This window comes from Pezoporus flaviventris, unplaced genomic scaffold (assembly GCF_033815535.1).
Source record: "Pezoporus flaviventris isolate CSIRO_AGI_PZ_B2104156 unplaced genomic scaffold, CSIRO_AGI_Pfla_v1 ptg000006l, whole genome shotgun sequence".
Lineage (NCBI taxonomy): Eukaryota > Metazoa > Chordata > Aves > Psittaciformes > Psittacidae > Pezoporus > Pezoporus flaviventris.
In genome coordinates, this window is record NW_026892554.1 from 14,005,070 (window position 1) to 14,023,501 (window position 18,432).

The window sequence follows — 18,432 nt, forward strand, 5'->3', positions numbered from 1 at the left end:
ACAATGGGATCCTGCAACCAGGCAATATACTTGTACCACTACAGAACTTCATTAGCAAACAGAATTTACTGACAATGACATCTTATCTTAGCTGCCAAAAAATTGCTGAGAAAGAGCTGAGGGTAGATCTTATCATATCATAGCTTAAAAAGCAGAAAATGGATAATAATAATAAAAGCTGAAGTGTTTACTCAGCATGAAAATATAAATAAGGGCATCTGTTAGCTTTGGAAGGATCAGATAAGAACTGAGTAATTTCTTGTTTAGAACACCTCATTGTTAGGTCTTCTTTACTTTCAACTGCTGTTGTACCCATGTTTGTAACTCTTGTTATCTTATCTTTAGAGACATATAAACTTGCTGAATTTGTGGATTATATGATTCAGGTTGTGAAACCTAAGTCTTAGCCTGAGTTATCAAATACGCTGATCAAGTAAACACACCATGTTCAGTATCCCACAAAAGGAGCACTAACTTCTTCAAGAGATTAGTTTTGCATTTCACTGAGATGGTTACTGCTTGCACTACTGTGGTGCATGTCATCCATCAAAAGCCAGCCTGCACAATGCTCTTTACAGGTTTCTGGACACTTAGTAAATCATCAGACTACACTGAAAGGCATTTAATACTTCCACATACAAATGAAAACCACTTATGCTGAATCAATTTCTCAGTGCAGTAAGGACTCACAGCCAGTTAGTTATCTTAATGCAGTGCTCAATTTATAATCAAAAGTACACTTCCCTAGTTTGAAAAATTCTGAAGTTTTAAAAGAAAAAAACTACCTACTACCTGATTTTTCACAATTCTTCTCTGGTAGCTGCTTAGAAACCCGGTTCAGCTCCATGTATCGTGATATGCCATTTCATTCATGTTTTAAAACTGTTTTAAAAAGCAACACTGCAGTGTTTGTTCACTAGCTATTCGAGTTCACAAGCAGCAAAACCACTTTTACTACAGTTCAATCCTTCCTCATAGAGGTCAACAATAAAAGTGCTACTCCAGGTACTATAAGCACAACTCAGAGAGTAGGTACACTCACTGACACTTGCTGAGCACTAAGAAATTGCTGCTTAGCATCAGCTCTTCTTATTTCAACTTTGGGGGAAATGGGAGGGACAACACATGGTAACAAAAATAACCAGGTAAAATGAAATCATTTCCTTGTCACAAGATTAAGTCCACAGTAACTACTGACTGCATGACTACATGTAAGGATTGGCAGGTTAGATTTAAAAACAAACAGATTCTACCCATCACCAGACCAAATACTACTTGAAAGCAGCACAGCATTTGTGAAAACTCACCACTCTCTTTTCCCGAAAGTCAATGCCCACCGTTGTGATAAATTTGGAATTGAACTTGCCATCTGTATATTGGTAAAGAAGGCTGGTCTTTCCTACTCCAGAATCACCGAGTGCTAGGAATTTTATGAGGTAATCATAGTCCCCATCAGACATAGTGAGAATTCAGGATACACCTTAAAAAGCAAACCAAAAAGGATTAGTCAGTCAATAACTCTGCCGAGGCTTATTTCGGCAAATGTTTAAAATACAAATCACTACTTGAGGTACCAAGCATCCAGCAGTGAATTCAGTTCTGTACTCTTTTACACTGATTTCACCTTAAACTCCCAGTTATGCCCATTATCAATATCAAATTCAGCTGTGGCTGAAAAAGTGCACAGTTAATTTTATTATATTCCTCTTACTAGAAAGAGAAAGCAACACACATTTTAACTTCTTCAGAAAGACTGAAAAATCAAGGTCAAAGTACTCAAGCCATCTAGAACACAAACTGCAGAACTGCCTTTAATCTGTGTGGAAGCTGACAAAAGCTACTTAAACATAACAGCAGTGCAACTCTGATCTCACTTTCACTGTGACATTATTAAATAAAAATGACAATGATTTTCTATTAATAGTTACTTTTCAGTCTTGAAAATGATTTTCATTTTTTCATACAAAGAGGGAAATTAACCCTGCTAGATTTTGGTTTTGTTGTTGGTTTTGTGGGGTATTTATGTTGTTTTAAAACTGTGGAAATTGCTCCTGTAAAGTTTTAATCATTATGCTAGCTAATCATTTAAGCTAAGTCTTCATCATCAATCGTCATAAAACAACACACACGTTTTCCTGTGGCCTACACACATTTTCTCTCTATTCTTTTTGTGCCTTTGAAAAATAACCATATTAAATACAGCCTGATTGAAGAGCAATAACAGCTAGAATGTGTAACAAAAATCACTGGCAAATATCCCATATGCTAGAAAGAATGATGTAAGTGCACTAGTACTTTCCTGTTGAGTAGCTACCCAAAATAAACAGCAGACAGCTGCCTTATGTTGTGTTCAAAGACATGAACATGAAAAGATAACCCTAAAACAACCATTTTAGAAGCAACATAAAATTGGCATTCTCTTATCAAGGAGGGAAACAGATATAAAAGATACGATAGATGATGAAAAAAAAAAAGAATTTAAAAAAGTAAAATATGGTGGTTTAACTGTTTGTAAGTATTACTGGAACTATTTGTAGCTGGAAATAGCTTTGACTTTATTCAAATCAAACATTGCGGTAGTCTGCATCAATGGCAAAAACACCAATAAATTTCTTAAATACAAACTCACAGCTTGAGGTTTGGAACAAACTCAGTAGCTCAAGTGTGTGGGTGGCAATCACCACCACTAAGCTAAAAACCATAACTATCTTCAAAGCTTCAACTTTATGTTAGTAATGCTCCTGGTTACACGACATAACTGTGCTTAGTTGATTTAGCCATGACTAGATTTACCACAACCAACTGCACACAGTGGTCAGATTTATGCCCAGATACCTCCAACTGAAGTCAGTGGAAAGCATCTGATGCTTTTTTGCAATTTCCAGTTTTGAGTCTCCCTTTCCCACATTTTGCATTATGACTTCCATGACAGTAAAACCTTGCAGGAAAGGAGTTTTAGGTGACAGAGTTCACACCACCTTACCACAGATTGCTAATTTACTTTTTTCCACTGGTATGTTTTAATACCAAGTTTTCAGTAATGGTGTCCTCAACATAAAAGTGTGTCTTCACTTCGTTAGAAGGACAGGGACCTGCTGCAGTAAATCCAGAGGCGGGCCGCAACTATGATCGGGGCTGGAGCACCTCCCATATGAAGACAGGCAAAGAAAATTGGGGCTGTTCAGCCTGGAGAAAAGCTGCAGAGACCTCATAGCAGCCTTCCAATGTCGAAAGGGGGCCTACAAGGATACTGGAGAGGCAGTCTTCGTCAGGGACTGTAGTGATAGGACAAGGGGTAATGGGTTCAAACTTAAACAGGGGAAGTTCAGGTTAGCTATCAGGAAGAAGTTCTTTACTGTGAGGGTGGTGAAGCACTGGAACAGGTTGCCCAAAGGACTGGTAAATGCCCCATCCCTGGCAGCCTTGAAGGTCAGGTTGGACAGAGGCTTTGGGTGACATGGTCTGGGGTGACGTGTCTCTGCCCATGGCAAGGGGGGTTGGAACTAGATGATCTTAAGGTCCTTTCCAACCCAAACCATTCTATGATTCTATGAATAGAATAAAAGATTGAAACAAAAAAGCCTGCAGTAGTAATTATCAGTGAGTGTTTCATATAAATACACCACAACCGCATGCTTGCATCAACCAGAAGGTCTGAAAGAGCAGAATATTCAAGTAAGCAAGTTGAAAAGGCAGCCACATGCTGACATAAGAGTATTTTTAGAACAAACTAAAAGCCCTGATCCATTAGACACACTCACACATACCAGCAAAAGGTTTTTTGGGGGTTTTGTTTTGTTTTTTAAATCAAACCCCCTGTTGGGGAAGGAAAAAACCCAGGTATAATCTGACTGTCTACCTTGTAGCTCTACAAAGTCTTTTCATTGAAATGCACTAGTAGAAAGGAAAAAGTATTTTAAATAGCAAACAAGGAGGATTTGACTAAAGACTGGATTTGATTTAGACTTCCATCTCGTGTATGGTGGTTTTTTTTCTATCATGTTCTCCAAGAGTAAGAGGCTGTGTAAGCTCCCACTCAAGTACATGTTCTTTCAGTTTCAATACCCCTAATTAATTGTTGCTTAAAAAGGTTCTAATGGAAATCTTAGGGCGAGTATATCATACAAACACAAGCTACCTTTGCTTCTTTTACTGTGTCATCCCACCTATACAAAAGTATTTGTCTTGTCTTAGTGGTACTTTGTTAGCTAGCTATAGGTATATAGAACATACTTTTGATATATAGAACTTACTTTTATAATAACAGAAACCAATTACAGTGCTGCCTAATCACCGCTTATCTATGTTGTAATAAAACTAATTTATCATGCACCCTGTGCAAAGGCCTTACAGAGGAAGAAAGGGTGCTACAGCTTACTTGGAGCTGTAAGAAACTGTTACAGTTCAGCTGCACCCTTCCACTGGCCAGAGCTGGGTGAAAGCTCCAGTTTAAACAGAAAGGTCGCACCTTGGGGAAGCAAAGCCTAAAGGCATTCCTACTGTCATGTCTGATTTGTAGAGTTATCAGTTTGCACAAACACACCACATCATTCGGACCACCTGAACCTCAGTTCTCCCTATGGCTGGTAACAAATATAACTTGCAAATGACTGATGGAGGACTAGGAGCCCTTCACAGGAAACGTCTTCTAAAGGATTTGCTCGAGAAGGAAATTTTCTTCTCTGGCTTTGGAAATGCACACACTTTTCACTGCACCCCACAGGGTCAATCTATTATTCAGGTATCTCCAGGGAGTGGTTCTTATGAAACCCTGTGCATTTAACCTATCCTTGGAGACATGCAAAGAGCTGTTTTCAGAGCAGTTTCAAGCCTTGTCCTCCTCCTTGTACAAATATTTAGAAAGTGATCTCCACCCTCTACTTCCGAGACCTGCAGTTTTAAGTGCCCAGATACATCCAGCTCCACATAGCAAATAAGAAAATATTCACAACAAAGTGAAAACATAGCAAAAATTGTTGTAGAGTTTTTAAGTCATGGTCCCATTACTTCATAGCTTCACACCTTCCAGTCTTTCCTTCCATATTTCTATAATTCATGTATCAGGGAAGTGGGAGGTAGAAAAGAATCAGAGGACATTTATGATACAATTAAACTTCATGAGGTCACCAAAAGAAAAAATGTGAATTAATTTTAGAATGATCCTCCCCAAATCTTGCTTCTAGGAGCAACTGATGGACACAGTTTTAGGCTCCACATCAAGCCCTCCACAGGGTTTTGCCTTTTGTAGACCCCTCCTTAAATCACATTCAGCTCTGGCTTTGCACTTGCGTAGCATGCAGATAAACAGGGGTCATGAGCAAGCGCTGGGAAAATTCCTCTGGTCTTTTCCACTGCTGACAGGATGCCCACAGCCATCACTTAAGCTGTGCCTGTACACCTGCCTCTCTGGAGGCTCCACATACACACACAGCCAGACTGTGCCTTGCCAAGAAGGAATGCTCTGCAAAGCAAGCAGTCCTCTTGTTCACTGGATTTCCTAGTCCAAGATACTTTCACATTAACACGCATCACCATTAGAAGGTTCATATTTTTGCCTCCAGGACACTACTATCACATCCCTATTGTGTGATGAAGCATTTAAGACTATGGCAGTATTGCTGCTGTATAAATCAAGGAAATTGACTTGGCATGCAGGATTTCCCCTGTGCAGCATGGGCACAGGGAATATGCTTTCTGAACTGGCCTTGCACAAAACATGCAACTCCTGTGCTGCTGCAGAGCTGATGAAGGGGAGAAGGAAAAAGGAAGCAGGCACAAAGAGTTGAGTAAATGAAAACACAAGCCAAAAAAAAGAAATCAAAACAAACCAAAAGACTCAACAAGCACTGAGCTGCAAATGAAAATGTGTACACACGTACAGGGAAAAATCCTGTAAAACTGAACATGCTCCTAATCAGACAGTCCTCAAGCACATCAATTTAAAGCAAAGCACACCACTTACCCCAAACTCTGCTAAAGGAGTAGTTAGGGCACAGTGGAGAGAGCACTTCCAGTAGGAGTATTTTTCTAGCACCACCTCTTTAGCACACAGCCAAGAGGCCTACGTGTCACCTGTTTGCATTCGTGTTGATGGGTGCTCAGAGATAGAGAGGTGTGCCTCACATCTCCATGTCTAAGGAGGGCGCTGCCTGACAGCATGGCTGGGAAGCAATTACACAGTTCACATGTCCCATTTATTCCTAGAGGCAAACAGCATTTCAGAAGAGATTTGTGCATGACATACCTAAAAGCAGATCTACTCAATCACCCACATGCCTTAGTAAAATTACATTGTTCCTAACAAGTGGTTTCATATAAAGACGTATTAATGATGGAATATATGGATCAGTTCTGTTCACAGCTTTACATCCTTCTCCCTCAGGTGTGAGGAGGATACACTAGTGTCTAATGCAAACTGCTGGTTTCTTTCTCTTGTACAGGCTAAAGGACACAGTGCTGCTCAGTGGGTACCATGGTGAAAGCTATGTTTACCATAGACTTCTAAAGAAGGGAAATATTAGTCTTTGGCAAAGACTTGAACATAAGGTATTATGGCTGACAGAACTTCAGATCACACTTGCAACACCACCCCATTTCACACAGAAGCAATACATGCTTAACAGAGGAAGCTTTTGGGGGGTGGAGTTGTCCTCCCCATACTACACCACCCAGCCAACCCTCCCAAGAGCAAAAAAGCCACTATTCTGTATGAAACTACTCAAATAAAAACATTTGTATGACTCAGCCCACTTTTCCCCCTCATACAAAGTGAAATGACTCACATCACCCCAGCTCTCAGTCTGCTGTGTAGCCAGCCATAAAGCCAGTGACTAACAAGGCAGGAGACACCACACAACTCTAAAGAGACATCCTAATTCCAATTTGCCAAAACACAGATATTAGACCAATAATTCATATTTTAAGATACCAAAGTATTTCATCACGTTGTCCTTTTGGGGATGGACAGCAGACACTCAAGGTTTATAGTTAACTTTTAATAGTGTCCACCTTCTGCAAGTATCAGCTTTCAGACAGATCTTACAAACTGTCTTGGCCTTGCCTTTTTTGCTCAGGAAAACCAGACCCCAGTGGCACAGTGGGACAGTCAGCCAGGCTGTATCCTATGCATAGAAGCCAAACCACAGTGAAGTCTGCATATTCCCCCTGCAACAGAGATCCAGTCCTCAGTGGACAGAGGGACATGCTGAAGGGGCTACATCCTTTGGCATCTAACATAGCAAGAGGAGCACGCAGTAGGTGAAAAAGCTGGGAGTCAGCTTAAGAAGGTTCCACTGTATTCATACATAATTGAGCCGTATTTGTAAATATACCATGAAAAAGTCAGTGCTACTTAGGGTTCAAAAAATGCTTTGCAAATGAAGGTTTCCCTAAATAGGGCTTTACTCTTAAAAAGCAGTTGAGGCTGCATGCTTATGACTGAAGTGTTGACATGGCCACTGGGGAAAGAGGAGTCCAAACCCCAAACAGGCAGAAAGGGAAGGTACTCCAGGTTTCTTGATGGCCACTGTGTCAATACAAGTACATGGTAATAACATATTTGTAAAGGTAATAACATATTTGTACGCTCTGAAAGTGCAAGTAAACGCATACTAAAAAAGCTTCTCACCTGGGCACTACACAGGCTTAAACAACTTCAATAGCTGTTTAATACATCTCCTGATCTGTTACAGCAGAAGCATCAGGAAAGCGATATGGACCTCAAAGGTGTAAGTTCACTAATCCTGTCATACCAGCACTCCCTCCACGCTACAGCAATGCAATAGCCACATTCTTGCCTAGCGTGGGTGAAGTGTAGCAAACAGCCTCACCCTGCTCTAAGGCTTCAGTAGCACCTCAGTGCTTGCAGAACTGGTCACCATCAGACACTTGCCAGCTCTGTCGAAACAAAGGACTGAATTAAACTCATTAGAAGTGCCTTTGGCTAAGAGCTGCCAAATATGCACGTATGCAATAGAAACAAATTGTGACAACTATTCTTTATAAACTCAAGTAACTGTTACACAGGGAGAAGAGTGTTAATAAAGAAATAATGAAATATTCTGAGCTGCACTATTTTTTATTTTTTTTAGAAAATACCTGACCTGGCTTGCTTTAAATTTGGCCAAAATGCCACTTTCTGCAATCTCTGGGACTTTACTGGAACATAAATAATAAGAAGGAAAATATCCCTTCCTCTGACCAGTGAGAGGAAGAACTTCCCTTGCTCTGACCTGGTTACTCTCAATTGCTTTACTTGACATCTTACCATTATGACCTTTTTAGTTTCAACTACAGACAAATTCTAAGGAATTGTAGGATCGATGTCTAAGGATTGTCTCTTTCTTGGAAAGAGCTCAGTGATTTTAAAGGTGCTCAGGAAACAGAAAGGAGCCTGCCAAAATAAATGCAGAAACAAAATAGGTTGCAAGGCTTTAGCTTCCAAATGCTGATGTCACTTCTGTCCCAGCTGAAGGTGCTGTAGAACACTTCACCAGCTGTCAGCTTTGCTAGAACAGCAGAATTTTGGCAGAGCAAGAACTGACAAGCACACAAAGCACTCTGAGAATGAGCTATAATGGAAGATGCCAGGCATAAAATTGTCATCCTACCCAGAACGGGACACAAAAAGGGTAAGTGAAGCAACAGGTTTGCAGATGTGGCAAGAGTCTTGCACAACGGGCCAGGCAAGGAAACAGCAGATTCTGGATTTTGTTTCCAGAAAGCCATGGGAAACTGGGAATGGAGAAGCCAGGAAAGAAAACAATTTAGTTTTGCAACTACATCTGCATTTCAGCATAAATAAACCAATGAAAAGGAGGCAGAATTTCAAAGCGTGACCTGGTTACATAAAGGAATGAAAGACAGCATGGAACTGGAAAAAAAAATGGAAAATAAACCCAGTAATGTTGCGGGTGATACTCCAACATCGCCCATACAGAAGGCTCTCCGTGCAGTTTCAGCTTCTCTGCAAAAGCACCAGGCCATTTCTATTCCCTCACCAGTTTCCAACATTTTTATGCTTCATCATAAGAAAATACCATAGATAAATAAAGATTCACAATGTTCTCTGATGTAAACAGTTGAACACTCTCAGAGGATCCGTCCCCCTCCTGAGAGAGCTTTTGCCTCCCAAGTTACCTCTTTGTACTTGCATCAGAAGTTGCTTTCAAGCTGTAGCACTGAAGCAAACATCTGTGCCATGTCAATGAACTCCAGAGGAGACTGAGAAAAATAAAGAATTTTTTTTTAAACAGCTCCATACTACTTACTGCTCCCTCAACCATTCAACTGTTCCTCTAATAAATGCTTTAAGCCACAACGCCTTACAAGTTAACATGCCATGCTCTTTCACTAACTTATAAACAGGAAATTCAGAGCAATGCCCAGCATTCTTCCTTGATGTGACAATTCTGACCCCTTTGGAACCCACCTCAGAGTTTAGGAATTATAAATGACAGTCTCACATAGATTAACAGTTTCCAACTGTTTCAAGCCAACACAGGACCACCAGAATTTCACCTCCACAGCTGGTCATACTCACAGAGGTTTGCCTACCCACTCATTCAGCAACACTTCCAACTGCAGAAGGGTAAAGGAAAAAGAGTACACTTCTATTTCTGCTCTCAGAAATAACCTCTGAAAGATAAAGGAGAAGATGACAAGAATCACAGAGGATCATCAGAGTTGAGCATTTCTTTAACGAATGGTTTGGTTTTCTCAAGATAAAAATCTCCAGAATACAGCTAGAATAAGCAGACACATGAAAGAATAGAGTAAAAGGAAGAAGAAAGGGTAAAAAACCCTAAAAACTGAAAAAGGAATCAATTTCCTAGCTGCAGTTAGAGTAAGTGAAGCGACACCTCAGGGAAAGCATGTGCATGCACTCATAATAAAGAAAGTATTGTACTTTATGCTCTGCTAATACGGGTGATTCAGTAGGCTGTGATACACATTAGTCAGGCCAGGTTCTTTGTTTAAGCCCGGTAAAGCACTCACTGTAAACAGCCAGAGGAAAATATCTGCAGCTTCTTTAAAAACTTTAATTTTTTTAATCTCCTCCAGGGCAGGAAAGTTCTCGGCTGCCTCCCACCTTGTTCTGTAGGACACACACAGATAGAGTCTCCAAAAGGTCACACCACCAAGCTTAGGAACATACGTGCTGCATTAGAGGGAAACAGTCTGGAAGAATAAATTATCATGATTAGGTCAATTAAAAGTCTACAGAGAAGGTCAGGCAACTGACAACCTCAAGGTCCTCGTAGTCACTGTTAGATAAAAGCGAAACCCACACAAGTATGATACAAATAGGACTGTAAAACTGCATCATTTATCTAACATGATGTGGACAAGCATACAAAGGGATGAGGCAGGAAAGAACTTCCATGCAGAATTTACTGCACCTTTTCATCCTTTGGATTGGGAAATACCTGCTTCCTGTTTTCTACAGGAAGTTAACTCTGTTCCTTGTTAACTGGTTTTTGACTGGAAGATGCAACAGAAGTCACTAGTTTTTTGGTCGTTTTTTTTTCCCAGCTGCTACCATTCTTTAGCATTATTGCTTTTCTAGAATATTGTGACCTGTCCTTATTTTTGGTGCAAGTTACTTGATCAAGTTCAACAATAACTCATAAGGGACATAGTATACAGCATTTCCTACATTTTGTTTTGGCTATTCATTCCTCAGGAAGTTAAAGGTTTTCTCATTAGTTAGATGACATGCATATAGCCAAAGATTAAGTCCATCAGAAGTTAGTTTGTCTACACCTGCTGAATAGTAACAGGTAACCACAAGGCATCCTGGCCTTTTGGAGCAGGACTGATGTGTCAGATCACACTTCCAGCCACCAGTCAAACATCCTGCTCCTCAGAAATTTTACTGGTTATCAAAGTTATTGACTGAACTACTAATCAATATCCATTTCTAATGAGCTGGGAAATCCCTATTATCTATAAATATTGGTCATGACATTAGGAATAATAAGAAGTTACTTGTGGATATATTTCATCAGAATAGTTTCTTAAACGGATCTAGCAAAAAGAGCAAAATAAATTTATAGTTACCTGCGGGAAAGCAAGAGAAACCACCAGCTAAGAAAAACCCTATCCAGTAACTAGAAAAGGTTATTCTATTCCTTTTACTCCTTAATCTCAAATCCAAAGCGACTGGATGTGAAACCCAGAGGTGCTAAGCAGGGAAGTGATGCACATGGACAGAGATAGAAGGACGTATGCAGACTGATAAAACTGAGGCTCACAGCTAGCATTCAATTCTCCCAAACTTTAAAAGAACCTTGACAGAAGCATCCTTGCAGGTGCTGAATTCACTGGGCCTACGTTCGATCGTGCTGGCAACCACTGCAGTGTAGTCAGAGCACTGCAGGCTGGCAGCATGACACTTTGAAGAAATTGAGATAGGTCAGTCACGAAAAATCTGCTCTTACGAGGTCTCAAAAAGGAACTGAGCCTTTGATTTCAGAGTATGTAACAGATACAGTCCAAGAAAGAGATCTTCAACAGTACTGGGCAGGATAAGTGTATGTGATGCTTCCATGTTCCATAACTGCTTTGAAAAGGGTAGAAATAACTTGCTGAGAATACTCTAAGCATAATTTAACTTGTCTATTACATAACAGATTACCACTTCTGCCTGAAATAGAGCCAGGCAGTATTCAACAGGCAATGACCTAAAAGTCCCTTCCAACCCAAGCTATGATTGTGCTGTGGTTCAAAAATACCACTTTCAAACTCTTCTAACAAAGCAAAGCTAAAACCACAGGTCTTTTGGGGGGTTATTTTTATTTTTTTCCCTCACCAGAATTGAAAATAAGCCTGTAAATTTCAACAAGCCAATGAATCTTCCCCTTGAACAGCTCCAGAGCTGCAGCATGTATTAACACTGTCCAAGCCGAGGCTCTGCAGTCTGCCAAAATATTCAGACAGTGCTTTGGCCAAATGTTTGCTTCAATTTATATCCTTGCACAGCTTCCTTTTTAGAGCCTCAGGGAAGGAATAGTTCAAAAGAAGCACCAATTAAGCAGGCTGAACTGCACAACACTTCCATTCAAAAAAGCCTGCTGGTTTTCAACCTGACTTGCCAGCACTATTTATCTTACTGCTCTAATCAGAATCCCATACTACATCATGAATTATGGTTAAATCCTGATATAAGTGACAACTGCTCAGGTAAACAGCACAGCAAACTAGAATTTCTTACACTAATTCTTGTCATTGGGGTATGCATGAGCCCTGCAAGGAAAGCTAAAATAATCACAAACCTAATGCCAGTTTGCCAATATTATTCTTTTTAGTTATTCCCAGATTGAGGGAGGGTACCAAGATGGCTGTAGCGTAACACCCCTGGCTGAAATCTGCCAGCTTTTCATGCTGTAGACGCCTTCCTGCAGAATTCTTTCATAACATTTTATGCAGACATAGTGCCTTCAAGTTTCACTTTAGCTGACCTACAGTAACAGGTAATCTGCTACCTCTCCCCATAGAAGAGTCTTCAATTTAAATTATTATTCAGAATGCTTTTGCTATAGGTAATAAATGGCTTAGCAGCAGTGAGCTTACAGAACAACCACCTCTACAGCCCAAGTTTCAGGGAAAAATATACAAAGTTCTTCCAAGAAAATAAATCACCAGTCAGACTGCTCCAATTGATCCAAGCAGTGCAAGTTCCCTGTAGAAAACTGTGTCAAGGAAACATATGTGTAGTTTTCATACCACAGTGGATTCAGACTGTGCTTTCTTAACACTAAGTCTGAAACTCTGCATACTTACAGAAAGCCTCATGCAAACTGACAAACCCACTTCACAGAACAATCTGCATTTTTTAAAGTCCTACATTACGATTGAGAAAGGCAGCAAACCTCTGAAATGAAAAATGGGATATAAAGGGTAAGTAGATATGAAAGAATCTATTCAGCTACACACTTCTGTACACAAGTCACAAGAAACTCTGAGTATGCAATGGTACTGTCCAACAAGAGTTTATATTTGATAAGACTCATTAAAGTAGCTGCTGGTGTTTCATCTTTTAGTAAGAGACTAACTTTGGCTCACAGTCTTTGGTTTGATTTTGAACCAATGCATATGATTTCCTGTAGAAGGAAATAAAAATCTGGTAATGAGATTTCAGTAAAACCAAATTCAGTATGTGAAAAAAGAAAATCTCAGCATTAATCAATACAGCCACAGTGCCTTTAGCGGAGCTATGCTAACATATGCCAACCTACTCACTCACAGAGAATTCCCACCTCACCAAGATCCCAGTTCTGCTTCTCTTTACACCAACAGTTGTACTATAATACATCAAAACTCAATTTTTTAAAAGAAACCTTATTCCCATGACACAGTTTTTAAACAGAATTCAGAAGCAGGAGCTGTATCGTTTCCTAGTTACAAAGTCAAACATTTAGACCAAAGAAAAGTTACTCTAAACTTTTTCTCTTTAAAGTTCTTTCCACTTAGACTAGAGTTTATTTCCCTCATTGTACTATGATCTGTACCATGTCTTTTTCCATTAACTGCTTTTAAGGGTTTGGTTTGGTTTTAGTTCATTCTTCAAATTTTGCATAGTTTCAGAATTTTTTATCTTTATTTTCTTCATTGTATGTTTTTAAAGGCAAATAAAATCACAATTTCTCTTTGATGCCATTCTTAGCATGTTTAAAGAATCACACCTAAAACAGATTCCTAGTTTTTCTTTACCATGTTTAATTACTAAGGATGTTTTGTATAAGATAGTGCTGTGAACAAAAGACATGCTGGAAAAAAAGCAAATATACTGAAACCCATTATATGGTGAGGGAAAGGAGGGCAGTACCACACGCTAGAATACTGGTTTGCTGTATACAACAAAATCCCAACATTATCAAAATTTAATCCTCAAATAACTTAGGCTAGTAGAAATCAGTACCCTAAAATGTGCTAGAAATCGTTTCTGGAACACACAGTCAAAATGCACATGTAATGCCGTAATTGAAAATCATTATATAATAGTAAATTACCATGAAGCAATTTTAACAACCAATCCATCCATCACAGCACAGAAAGAAAACTACGAAGTCAAGCATCACTGTTTACAAAATCCTTCCTCCCAGTTATTTTGTGCAAGTATTTTCATACACTTAGAATGTCTATAAGGAAACAGCAAGAACACATATTTACTTAACTACATTTATGAATTTGCCACTACTTTCTCATAAACACATGTCGGGAGTGTTGATCAGGACTAGAAAACATCATCTTATGATACTCTATGGTAGACGTTAATTAAAACTCTGGGAAAGCCTTGTGACCTTCCACAGAAGTGCAAGAGAATACTGTTCTTTGTTCTCTAAACAACCACCCCTTGATTATTTACAGTCTACAAAAACTGGAGATTTGGTCTACGAGTAGAAAAACACCAGCAAAGACACAGGCTAGAAAGGATGCCTGATTACAGATTCATGCTTGGGGTGGCAAGGAATGACCCAGTCGGATGGGTACATACATTTTGAGTTTCTTCCAAAGGCAATACAAAACACAGTAATAACATCCCACCTCATATTGCCTTCACCATCATTAATTGTAAGATTGAAAGCATTGCTACATGATTGAATAAGGAATGTGAACTAGATGAGCTCTCATGGTTCCTTGCAGTCCAATTTCTTTTGCTAATTAAAAATAACAGACTGTGAAACGCCCTTTTTATGCCTTTGATCGATACATTTAGTACACATGAGAATAAACACATTGGTGTGTAACCAGTTAAAAACCCCTACCATTCTAAAGGAGTGTTTATTAAGTATGACTTATTTTTATACGTTAATGAGAACACATGACTAAATAGAGGGGGGAAAAGTTCAAGAAGTATAACATTTAAAAATACTGAGTTACTTTGTTCTGTATTATGAAATGTTATTTATGCAGTACACTTTATTATCAAAGGTCTAATTCAACCTTCTAATGGTAAACCAAGTTTGACTTAACACAGAAGGAAATGTCGGCTGATGATGTGGGACCAGAAAGGGCATCTCTGTCCCCTGATCACAGGTCACTGCAGTCATTTATTTTCATCTTATTTTACCCAGGTTTCTCTTTAAATCTGACTGATTTCTTTGTGAAAAGCAATGACCAAAGATGTACCCAAAAGCTGCAGTTATGCCATTTAAACCCAAAACATTTGGGTTTTACGTAAGCCAGTATTATTTCCCAGTCTTAAGTTTACTTTTCCCCCTAGAACATGAGGATGCAGCAATGCTGAACCGTCTCTCCAAATCAAAGTATTTCAGGCATTTTGTCAAAAGTACAGCAACATTGTTTCAAAACTCTTAGCAGAGGAACAGCTGGGACACAACAACTGTCAGCTCAATGAAAACAGTGTAAGAAATGTTATGACAATAAATAAAAAGTAGAAAGTGTTTCATACCTATGCTTAAGAACTGCAAACAGATCTCTAGCTTTCCAAGGGTACTTCAGTGACAAATTTCCTGTTCAGATTTCTTGAATGCCAGAGTCATGCAAAAGGAGCCATTTCTTATCTGCAGGTAGCATCCGCAGAGGAAAAATAATAAACCCAGAACAGTGTAGTTGAGACTGAGAGCTTTGACATTCACACTCACATGCAAAGCTCTGAGCCCCACACCACCACCCTACCCACCTAATTACATTCAGCTGCTTGTCATGTGGTCTTGTTGATGGATCAAGTGATCTCTTTTCCTCCTTCTGGCACTAAGCAACATACCTAACTAGATCTTCCTGAACCAGGTAACAGACACTGAGCCTGCGTGCAAATCCTCCTCCTTCTTGTCACAGGGAGAAGAAGTTGCAGGATGTTCCATTACAAAAAAATAAAGTAAAATACAGCAAGCACATACTGAAACACAGCAAACACCAAAACCTCCCCAAACCTAATGGAGAATTTCAGGTTTGAGCATGGTTTTATTTTACATTTTTACAGATGGTGGAAAAAGGCACAGATGCCCGAATGAAACCACGCGAGAAGGAGCTGGAAGGATTTGGGAGGAAGTGGCCCTACAGGGCTTTGTGGGCATCCACATCCAGCCCCTTCTGCTGAACCGCTTCTGATGGCAACAAGCTCCAGCAAAAGACCAGAGCCAAGATGTTGCCAGAAAGTTTCTGAACCACTGCAGCTGAATCTGCACGGCTGTGTCCCTGTGTGTGTGTCCCAATCCTAAGAGATACATGCAGACATTTTACACATTTAAATAATCTGAAGGAAATAAAGTTACTGATTTAACATGTAAACCAACTCTCCTCAGCAGGGAAGTCCATTCATCAAGGCCTCTTAACACCAGCACTCAGTGGGCAAGAGTCACGTGCCTGGCCACATTACAACGCTGATGTCTGCAGCAAGGCACTTGCTGGACAAAAGACCTTGTGCTGGGTCCAAGGAACCACAGAGCTGCCTTCAGTCACCATGAGGCCTCGTCCCTCTCACAAACCCCCTTCACGTTGCAGATGCTAACAGCAGAGGACTGGAAGGTGTGGACAAAGCATTTTGCACTCACCATGTAAGACTTAGCAGATGCACGCTTTTACAGAAGAAAGGCTCCCTTGCACAACCATTACTTGTCTCAGTTTATTTCCTCACAGTGTTTCAAGAGCAGACAAATAAAAGAAGGAAATTAAGGTTTCTAAGACTACTCTCCAGTCTTACCACTTAAGAAGTGCTGCAGACAGCCTGTTACAACACTTAACGTATCCTTAAACTCCACAAGCTCCTTCATTCACTTGTTTCAGTGCTCAACTCTCCCACCACCTTTCCTGCAAATCAAGGCAATTTTTATTGCCCTTTCTCCAGTGAACATCCAAGTTCTGTTATGTAGAGCTGGAACACCTTTTCATGCCCTAACTTAAACATTAATCCAGATTTTACTAAAACCAACTTCGACGATTTTTTACCAGTTATAATGTTTAAAACTCTACCAACTCCAATTATCTATAAATTTCACCAGTTTCAGAAGAATACAGAAGTCTCTTTTTTGCTCTCACATGCAATTAAAAAGTTTGTGTTCTATTGTCAGCAGTGTAAACATTTCTAAACTTTAACTGCTCCTCTGATCGATACCAGCACATCTGCTTACTGTGAAGAAATATTCAGACCACAAGTCTGTTAGTTCTGGTAAGTGCTACAGAGAGCAGGAGGAACAGGGTAAAAAGTGTTGACAGATAAAGCAACAACTCTTGTGCCACGTTGCAAACAGCCCTGAAGGGCGGCTACACGCACTGAGCACAAACTGCCTGTCTTAAAGTCTCAACCAGCAATGGAAATGGAGTTCAAACTCTTCCACATGGTAAGATTTCCAACTTCCCGAAGGGGAAAAGAATTCATAAATAATTCCCAGACTTCAGCTTTTTATTTTGGAACAAAAATAAAGCTGCTTAACTTGTCTCTTACCAATTGGTAGGAGGAATACCAACTATTTTCCCCTTCCTCTTCCAACAAAAGGTTTTATCCCAAAGAGTAAGAATTTGCTAGGAAGGTACAGCTGAAACAAAGTTTATTTTCTGAGGGTGAAGTTATATTGATTTCAGACTGCAGAGTTAGTACCAAAACACAGGGCCTCAGTTTACAAACTGGGAGAACATCAATGTTCGGTTACTTAAAGTTTCTGACTTTAAACAAACACATTTGCAGCTTCCCAGCAAACAAACAGCTGAGCCAACCCTACTGCAGTGGCAGGAAGCCAATGGTAGAGCAGCAGCTGAAGCAGGAATCACTGCAGCCAGCCCAAGGTAAGCCTTCCTCTCGCTGCTACCCAAATCTTAGGGGTTCAGAAGAGCTTGGACATCTTCTAAGTTTATGGAGGGGATCAAAATAACACCAGTGAAATCCTGACACTGAAATGTAGTTCTGAAGCTAGAGGTCTACAAAGGAATGGCCACCTCTTTAGTTATTAAATCTTCCTGACGTTTTCACAAGCAAGTTTTATGAACAGATTGTATGAACAAGATGACCTGCATGCATGGAATTTATGGCTTTCTTGTAAAAATGATCTAACTTATAGAGGCCTAGGAATGTAGGAGGAAATTTGAGAAGAGGTAAATACAGTGGGCAGTGTGGAGCATTCTTCATCACTAGCATCAGAATATTTGCCTTCACACATTCCATGCTCTTGAGTGTTTGCAAGTGTGCAAACTGTCCTGTAGCAGGTGTTTCCTCTAAGAAAATGCTGCAGTGTTACCTGTTTGACCATGACTCTTGAAGGAATTAAGACATCTGGCACTGGAGACAGAAACAGGGGAACAAGAGCAGCAAGCAAGTGTCCATTTCAGATAATGCTACACAACTCATCTGTTTTCAAGGCATCAGTGCCAAGTGCCTCCATTCTCCCCACTCCCCAGTTACCCAACTCTGCTGCAGTCTCCTCTTCAGCACTCAGCAGTTAATGGCATTTTCCAACACACACTAAAAACTCAGCA

General features: G+C 39.9%; 1 protein-coding gene across 8 annotated transcripts in view; it reads right to left on the reverse strand.

Moving 5' to 3' along the window:
* The window catches only part of RAB27A (RAB27A, member RAS oncogene family), a 34,536-nt gene that overhangs the window by 5,448 nt on the left and 10,656 nt on the right, over positions 1-18,432 (reverse strand). For 4 of the 8 annotated variants that reach the window (XM_061447007.1, XM_061447006.1, XM_061447002.1 and 1 more), the window contains one exon: positions 1,308-1,480. In XM_061447007.1, the coding sequence (XP_061302991.1) occupies positions 1,308-1,460 (153 nt within the window). In that variant the 5' untranslated portion in view covers positions 1,461-1,480. Of the gene's footprint in view, positions 1-1,307; positions 1,481-3,859; positions 3,895-5,962; positions 6,237-15,415; positions 15,556-18,432 lie in introns of those variants that run through there. The other 4 variants (XM_061447008.1, XM_061447003.1, XM_061447005.1 and 1 more) reach the window with 4 other exon arrangements.